Raw genomic sequence first — 9,507 nt, 5'->3', positions numbered from 1 at the left:
TAGGCACTTTTAAAATCAAAAGGAATTAGCTCCATTACTTACATACAAGCAGTACTCACAAGCGCCCTGCCTAAGCCTGGAGGCATCTAAAGTCCTTGGGCTGAAGTTTCTTCTGGACAGGCTGTGTACACAGCACAAGCTATTGAGAAAGATACTGGGAGATGTTGGGGCAACACCAGTTTTCCTGTGTCTCTGCCCTGCCTGGACTGCCACCAGGTGAGCTCACCCACTTGTCAGTCCATGACTTCATCGTGGTGCACCACTACCCTTGGGGCAATGCTGAGGTGTTCAGTCCCTACTTGACTTTTAAGCCCTGCTGAGATTCACAGCTTAATTTCTCACCTAGGCTGGTTTTAGGCCTTGCTTTAGCAGTGGTCAATGTGAATCTAGCATGGCACAAAGCATGCATGAGGAGCAGAACATGGCAAAGAAAAGGTTTTCCAAGATCAGACATGGCAGCATCTTGGCTGCCTGTCCTTGGTCTTATCTGCTAGCACAGTGGGACAGTGGATCTGTGGGTACACTGGGAGACACGTGGCTTCCTCTGGCCCTGATGGATGGTGCAACAGATGTTAGTAGGTGTTTTGACAAGATGTGTGAGGGATCTGCGCTGTGCAGGAGACTGGAAGTAAATCTCACCTTTGCCTAATGGGGTTTGAGCTGTGGTAACTGGAAGACTGTCCTCATCAGCCTTTCCCATCCCTTCTTGCTGCCTTTGCCAATTCTGCTAGAGAAAGAGGAATAGTGAGGAGGAGTCGACTTCCTTGTACAATGGCATCATCAGAGCAGTGTTGTGAGAGATGGGATCAAATCCCTTCAAGGAGAGGATGGACTTCAGCCAAGCTTTCTTACACCCCAAGGGGTGTTTAAGTCATTGAGCTATTGCCCTGTGAGGGGGACTCAAACAAGGTGGATGGAGGAAGTGCATGTGCTTTTGTCTATGTCTCACCACTCTTCCTCTGGAGGATTCGTCTCTGGTAGTTACATGAAAATCTGGGGTTTTTTTCTTATCACTTTGGCTTGTTTGCTCTGGGAAGTGGTTCTTGTCAGTGGTTTCTTGTCTGGCATTGTGAGCTGGACCATCAGACCTGACTCCATTCCCATGGCACATGGTCACAGCTCAGCAGAGGTAATCCCCTGACTCCCTGGGACCCCGTGACTATATCTCCATCACTTCCCACCCTGCCTGCGTGCTGCCTCCATCCCCAAACTGGACACCTACCCTTCTCTCCGGTCACTCATGTCCTGCTGTATGAACGATTCTGCCCACCAAAACCACCCACAGCAGCACTGGAGCAGAGCACGGGACCTCTCAGCCCATTGCCATGTTCCCCATCTACCAGCAGGCACCTGTCCCTGTCCCTGCCCTGACCTCTCTGTCCCCATGCTGTGGGGTCACGGCAGGTGAGAGCCACAGCCACCAGTCTCTCCACAGCCCTTCCCACATGGTCGTGTAGGATCTCCTACTACCTCTTCTGCCTCCCCTGCATTGTTCCTGAGTGTCTTTGTTTCCCTCCTCTGTCCCCCAGGTCATTTCTTATTGCCTGTCGAAACTGCCCACCTACTTCTGCTTCTCTTTAACTGCCCCCCTATGGACACTGAGCCCTGCTAAAAATGGTGGTGGGGTCCTGGCTCCATTCAGGCTTGTGTGGGGTTATATCAGATGCCTTGTCTCCAGCAGAGTGGACCAGAACACAAGAACACTGCTATACTCAAGCAAAATACTTTATTACTCAAAAACAACTTGATTAATAAATAGTTGGAAAATAATATAAATTAAAACTGTACATTAAGTTTGACATTTTTAAGGTTTTAAATTAGATTATCAAAGGCCATCATTTCAGAGTCAGATGCACAGTAACAGCTGAATGATATTGTTTATAACTAAGGAACATGAAGAAACATTTCTGGTACAAATACAGCCCTGCACCATCACTTAACATTTCTAGCAATTAAACCAGCTGTTGCTCTTCATTATACGGATGAGTTTCTTGTTCTTGATGTCAACCTCAGACTGGTTTGATCCATGGAAAAAGTAGAAATGTCCTAGAATTGGAAGGACAAAATATTGGCAAATTAATATTTCCTTTTTGTACACCTATTGATATACACTTGCTGTTTTCTTGGGTGATTTTAAAAAAAATATCAGAACAAACATTTCATATATATATATATGTATTTGAAACATATACCCTTTTAGCTTTGGTTGGTGTTTTTTTGTTTGTTTTTAATTACATTTTAATTTATTTACCATTTTTCTGAAGGGCAGCATCAACTGTATGGCCAATTCCTTGGAAGTCGGATGCTATTTTTCTTGGATATCCCCTTTCCATTGATTGCGTATTTTCACTGAAACTAAATAAAGAAATTGCATGGAAACAAGAAAAAAGCATGTGATGTTCAATGTTGAAACCAGGTGGAATTTTTACTAAATAAGCCTACTCTCAGCTGAAAATCCAATAACTGTGAGCATCTGTGATCTCACAGAACTGTATAAATCCTGGCTGTGCGAATATTTACATCTTTAGTGGCTTATGCAAGGCTGTTTTCAGAACATCGGACTAAATAGTTCACTTCCATTCCCTGAGACTGATAATAAGGCTGGATGGGGCTTATACTGAGTAATAAACTTAAATAATCATTCAAACTGAATATTTTAATTTTACAGCATCCAATCTATGAAGTGACCCCATGAGTGGAATGTAAACTTCTGGTGTAATACTACTCTTTCAAGATAATATTACAGATTAATTAGCAGGGCTAGCATTACTGCTTAGCTGAACTGTTTCTTAAAAATGAAATATTATAATCTCCTTCCATAACTTTCTTGATAGATTGGTGATTTATAAATTTCAGAGAGCACTTCTGCCCCTTAATAGCTACTGAATGAATACATAACATGATGACAAACTCTACTCACATTATCTTTTTATACTAAGTTCATGTAATACTGCTTCCTAACGAATAAAAAAAGCTCATTTGTTTGTTAATCACAGACTGGTAAGAGTAAATGGATGTTGTGTTTATCTCAGATGTTACAGACTCTGTTCTATGAAAAGACATGAGTAATTCCTCTGAATTTCAGCTTTATACTGGCTGAGAAGGCTGTATACAACAAGAGGACTTGTTGAACTTACTGTACAAATACTAATATAACTTGACATTTTAAAAGCTATTTTGATTTTCTGCTGTACAAAAGAGGAATGAGCCTTACCTCCAGTACTTGTTGCCTACAAAGAAATAGGTTTTCTTCGTATTTTGATCATGAACAGCTGCATCAATTTTCCTGACACTGGTTGGGAAGCCCAGGTTCTGAATAGGCTTGGGGAAGCCTGGCTCTATACTGTAGCCACTGACAGCCCAGTACTGGTTGTCTGCAGGAAAACCAGAAAAAGTTAGTAGAGATTCCTGAGGAGGCTGAGCTTCTTTTCATCAAAGCCCCAGAGCTTTCTGTGTAGTAAATGCCACCAAATAGTACAGATGTCCAGCTGAGAACATGACCCTCTAGGGCACACATAAGTGAATATTGCAGAGCTGTTTGATTTTCCACTTTGTATAGTCATTAGAGTATTATACACTCAATAGTTAAAACTCAACATATTTTCTAGGTGTGTTTGGCACCTTTAAAAATGTATTTAAATAACTTAATGTAGGCAATCAATTCTTTCTCAGCTATGATCTCACTGCCAAAACAGTAATATCATATTGTACAGGGCTGTTGTGAAGCAGCATTAGTTAATGACAGTAACAGCATTTTCAAAATGAAAATTGATTTAAATATTAAGAATATCTTGTATTAGTATTAGTATTAGTATATTACTTCCATGATTATTACATAACATTAGCAGTAATACTATAACTTTATTCATTCATACAAAGGACTGATGGAAATGTAAGAGAAATACCTTTAAAAAATATCACTCGATCCTTCTTGTCAACCTCATAAGCAGCATCAAAGCCAGCTTCCAGTGATGGCCAGAATGAGGAGATGGTGTCATGCTCAATGCCTGAGAAATATGGACTTTTGCGCCAGACATAGCTGATCAATAGAAATGAAAACAGCAGTGTTTCATTATCTGTATTTCACTAGGAGATCACTAGCCCAGAAATGTAGTTTAAATCCTAGTGTCTGGGTGCTGGAGCCAGTCCTCCCTATGAGGCAGAGATATCACCCCTTTTGGGATACAAGTGCTTCACTTTGCCCTGCTCTCTCATAGACATTAAGCCTTTACTACTGGTTGGTCTGGGGTCACGGTACGGTTGAGGTTGGAAGGGACATCTGGAGGTCATCTTGTCCAAGCCCTCGGCTCAAGCACAGGCACCTATAGCTGGTGGCCCTGTAGACCTCTCCACTGGCAGCCTGACGGCTTGCCCAAGACAACATGTGATGTCTGTGGTAGTGCTGACAATTGAAGCGTTCTCTTCACCATGTCCCATGCAGGTAGGCACATCTGCGTTCTTAATTTCAGTTTGGTTACAAATGTTCATTAGACATTCTTGAGAAAAATGTTAAAACCCAATTTAAGGAGGAACCTCTCCTTCCTGCCCTTCCCTGAAAATTATTACGTTTTTAAGCTACAATTCTTCATCATGTGTTTTAGAAGGGAAATAAGACCCAAATCATCAAAGGAAGCTTATTCAATCAAAACACAATTACCAAACCAAGAAGTGGGTGAAACCCTGGGCCTGACATGCTGTTCTCCTTCGCCAGGGTGGATGTGCCCAGCCAACAACCTGCTACAGTGCCCAGTGTCAGAGCGTGCCCAAAAAGAGGACACCTGTAACAGCAGGGTCTCCCTACAAGACAGTACTGGGCAATGGTCCAGTGCAGACTCCCAGATCAGAGTGCCACCAAAAATCACCAGTGACATTTTCCACAGCTCCCTGACCCACACATGGGATGGTGTGACGAGGATGGTGCTGCATACAAAGCATCTGCAGGCTGAGGAGTGACACTGGGATTATTCAGCCTTGCACAATTCTAACAGACATGACGGCTTAAAGCATTTTACTCACCTGTCAGTAAACCACGTTACTCACCCAGACCAGCTGGGCTAGTAAAATTTTGCAAAGTTGCCTTAATACTTTCAGAAAGAAATATCTTCCTTTGTAACCAAGGGAAGATAAATTCCTTGAACTGAACTTTATGCTTTGCCTTTGTGAGTCTCACAAAAAGGTGTTGCTAGAAATGAAAACACTTACCTGCCTTTGAAGAACAGTATTTCCCCACGGAGAGTAGTGATAGCATCAAAAGTCAAATGAGGGTCACAGTCCTCTGGTCTTGTGGGGCTTTTGGAGGGTGTCGTTTCTGTTGGTTCTTCCTGGGGTGACGTTTCAGTTGGTGCTTCTGTAGGTGTCATTTCAGTTGTTTCCTGTGGCACAAAAGCTTCCGTTGGAAGTGCAGGAGATTCCCTTGGGGGTCCTTTGGGAAACAGATAGGTATAGAATTGGAAGATGAATTAGAGTGTTTCATGTTGCAGAGCTTCAGGATGTACCATATGGAGCCAAATGCATAGGTTTCTTAAGGTTCAAACTCAACTAGTAAATTAATGCCAGGGAAAGTTGCTGGGCTGTTTAACTTGGCTATCTGTGCTGCTGACTGTTAAAATGGTCCCTGGCATTGTTCTGCCTTGACAAGCCATTGGTCTCTCAAACTGTATGTGCTCAGGAGCTAATGTAGAGCAAACACCATTTCCAAAAGGCAGTTGTGCATGTGACCATCCTTTTGTGGAAGATAGAGTGTAATACTATAGACCTGGGCTGTTCCTCTGGAGAGAAGGCTCTTGGACCTTTTGACTTACTGGCATGGATACAGCCCACAGATTCCATTTTGCAGATGTAGATTCTTAACCACAAAGAAACCAAGAGATTTGCCGAAAAATAATATCAGGAAATAAAACCTCAGTCTCCTTGCAGTAGAAAGTTCAGTACATTTTAGCTGTTGGGTAAAATTAATTATAAATGCTTATCCATCATCCATCAAAACTGATGCTTCTTGCTTACCATAGAGGGCCTGAATGCCATCAATATCATCCTGAGGAAGCCTGTAGTCCCTCGTATCCCTGGCCATATATATAGGATACATCAAAGCACCAAAGACGTTGGAATGACCAAGACCTAGTGAGTGGCCCAACTCATGAGCAGCAACGAGAAATAAGTTGTATCCTAAAAAAAATCCAGCACAAAGAACAAACACTAAATAAATTTTCTTGCATGACAGTGGGATACCAGTGCCATCCTCTCATGCATGATATATTGTTCGCGGTCTTAATAAAACAGCAAAATCTAACTATGTCCCAAATAAGAGGTTCTCTGTCATCCTGGAGAAGACATGAGTTTCAAATTATAAACATTCATTTCTCACAGGGAAACCAATCTGGGGACAGTTTTTGCTCACGTTGCAGAAATTTTCCTGCCAACAAAGAATCAAAGTTTCTTTAATGTTAATAATGACTGAAAACTGGGTGAGAACATTTTAGTCATCTGGTCAGATTTTGGGAATCATAAATGACATGGAATTCACCTGGTAACTACTTCACAAAGACCAGTAACATGTAACATTATCCCTGGACATTGTTGGAAACCAGAACACTTCACTGTCATATTTAATTATATTTACCAACAAACTCAAGGTTTTTTTCCTTTGCAGAAGTTAAGATTTGTATCACTTTAAATAAAAAAAAAAAAAGTGAGAGCTCAATATTACAACTTTTAAGGTCATTACCTGAGGGTAAAAATTCCCTGCCTTACAATGTCATGATTACCCAATATTGCTGTTTCATGCTAATCTCATTTCCTTCACAGGAGCTGTAATTGCAGGCTGTGCATTAACTTCAGGAGACTGTCATGACTGCAGCCCAGGTCAAAATATGCAGAATCATTTTACTAAATTACACTGACATTTTACATCTCCATAAATACTGGAACTACTGCCATGGGATCTGTGATTTTACAGTGTCTTCAAGATCACACTGTCTAATAAAAAACAGGCAACACAATATTTAAGGTTACCTACCATTATAGGTAGTAAATTTGGTCCAGTTTTCATCTTCATCAAAGTGGGCATCTCCTCCTATCCCACTGCTGGGGGGGTAGGCATGAGCCAGAGTTCCTCCTGGGCCATCAAAGGAATAGAAGTCACCGTGAACTGAAAAAAAATGGAAAAAATAGTGATGCATTTCATCATCTCTGTAAGAAAAAGTGACAAATACTTATCATTCCCAGGCAAGGGAGTCCACTTACATCCAGCTGCAAAGGAGATCATTATATCTGCTTGACCACTGTGGAGCCTGGTGAATCTCAAAGGGGTGACACTGCTCCAGAGCTGGAAGGCTTTTGCAATTGCTTCCTCTACATCAGCTTGTAGCATGTCTGGAGTGTAGTTCAAAATCCTGTGAAATAAGGAGAAAGGAATTAAAAGCAACCAGATCACATGTGGCTGGGGCACATAGTATCAAGGTCAAATATTTTAATCGGTGGTTATTATTATTTATGTGTCTCGAATTGTTTATTTTCAAATTATTTCCTTACATAACAAAGGAAGTGTCACAATTTTCTTTCACATCTTTCAGAAATCCTAACATATACACTCTCAGTTGTATCCCTTCTATCCACCGAGTGTATTATTTAGTAGGCTGTTAACTAACTAATGTAAACTCCTATTTTGGTATTTTCATCACTGTTTGGAAGCCTAAAGCAAAGGATATGAATAGTCACCACATTCGTGTCCCTTTCAACCTGAATTGGGCTTTTATATGGAGAAATACAGGAATAAATAGTAAAGAATCTGTTGGCATTACTTCTGCCTAGCATTCACAAAGCTTCCCAGTGGTGTACAGAGAAACATGCTTTCATATGTTACCGATACGTCACGTCTTCTTTCTTCCACCTAGGGCTCTGTGGGAAGGTGCTGTATGAACGGACATCTGGTATTCCACATCTAGGCTGCTTCATCATGTCCAGTGTCTTATGATTCAGCTCCCCAGTCACCTCTAGCCCAAAGAATGACTGCATTTCTCGGATTTTGTCAGCCATGCGATTGAGGTTCTTTGATTTAAAGAGAGAATTTTTCTCTTCTTTAAAATCATAAAAATTTTCCAGATATTTCTGATGGGGAAGAAAAAGCAACAGTTTAGAACATAAATGTTTCTTTTCAAATGCAGAGAGTTGTTAATAAAATATTCTATGTCACTAATACATCACTACATTCATTTTGTCTATAAATTATTTCCTAAGTTCTGTCTGTAGTCCTTACCTTAGCAAATTGCATATCTTCTTTTTCCTTTTCTGGAGCCACTGGGAAAGCACAAGAGCATGCAACATATAGTAACCCAAGGAAAGGAAGGATTTTTGTCTTCATCTTTGCCTCCTTGTCCTATCAGCCCTTGCTAGATCTACACCTCTCAATCTCTTCTTCTTCTTTCCAAGGCTCACCAGTGTTTCTCTATTTATATCAGTTGTGTGCTTGTTAAAGTCAATAACTGCATGACTCAGTTTATAACATCCTTTGATTTCCCACAAAAACACAGAAAACAAATTTGGTTTCAGAAGCACACTAACACATGACAGTTTACCTTGCCTGAAAACCCCTGATTTCGCAATCATATTATTGGATATTATTTTTTTTTCTTCATTCCTAAACTGGACCAGTATTTTAAACTTACAAGTATTTAAATCTATAATCGATAAACTGGATAAAAATCACCTCATTTTTCAGAGGTGGTAAAGGGACCTGGCTCTTTGTGAGGGACAACAATCTGTAACTCTTTGTGGCACATGGTAAAGAGACCTCCAGAAACTGCCCTTCAGTTTTCTCAGTGTGGCACCCATGCAGGACCTCAGCATGTCAGGGATGAACCCCTTCTTTTAGCCCATCTTGTCCCTGATAATTTTAGTGACATAGCTGATTATACCAATGACTCATTTATCTCTCCTCTTGAACCTGATATCCCAGCATGGTTACAGAACCGTCACCTGTGCTGCTACCTGGCCCGTGTAATCATGGGTTTATGGCTGCGTCCCCTTGTTCTCCCATATTTGCTCCAGGCAACCCCCACACCACAATGTAAAGGTCTCCATAGAGCACCTCAGACCTTATATGCTGGTCTGCATAGCCAAAGGCATTTTCACAACTAAAGAAGAAGTGGCAGAAATTTCCCTAGAGAACTACAGGCACCTTGGGGGTGCGGTGTTCTTCAGAGGAACTTTTTCGTATGTCTGCAAAGTCAGATGGAAGATTACGTGGATTTGAGCTGTAGATTCTAAGTTCCCCAATTTGCCAGAAGTCCTGCTTTCGGTTCCTGAGTCTTTTTCTGAACATGGCGCATTGCACTTTAAGGAGGGGTTGCAGAACCACTGTCACACAGTTCCCTCTTTCTTGCCTGTCATTTCTGAGACATCCATCTTTTGAATCAGAATTCTCCCATGTTGACTTAGTGCCCAAATGCAAGTTCAAAAAGAGAAATATGGACTAAAAATAATCTAGTTCTTTTTGAACATGAGAAAAAG

General features: G+C 41.2%; 1 protein-coding gene across 1 annotated transcript; it reads right to left on the bottom strand.

Annotated features, from left to right (window-relative positions):
• Positions 1-1,719: 1,719 nt before the first annotated feature.
• On the bottom strand, positions 1,720-8,406 carry LOC142404348 (stromelysin-1-like). The gene is made up of 10 exons (XM_075491029.1): positions 8,255-8,406; positions 7,862-8,106; positions 7,243-7,391; positions 7,016-7,147; positions 6,004-6,165; positions 5,203-5,422; positions 3,906-4,039; positions 3,215-3,374; positions 2,252-2,355; positions 1,720-2,046 (listed from the first exon to the last, which is right to left on the bottom strand). The coding sequence occupies exons 1-10, from the start codon at positions 8,357-8,359 to the stop codon at positions 1,946-1,948; spliced, it is 1,512 nt and encodes a 503-aa protein (XP_075347144.1). The 5' UTR covers positions 8,360-8,406; the 3' UTR covers positions 1,720-1,945.
• Between the last annotated feature and the right edge of the window lie 1,101 nt (positions 8,407-9,507).

The sequence above is a fragment of the Mycteria americana genome, chromosome 1 (genome assembly GCF_035582795.1).
Source record: "Mycteria americana isolate JAX WOST 10 ecotype Jacksonville Zoo and Gardens chromosome 1, USCA_MyAme_1.0, whole genome shotgun sequence".
Lineage (NCBI taxonomy): Eukaryota > Metazoa > Chordata > Aves > Ciconiiformes > Ciconiidae > Mycteria > Mycteria americana.
Note: the sequence above shows the minus strand (reverse complement) of the source record. Positions and strands in the feature narration are given on the sequence as shown.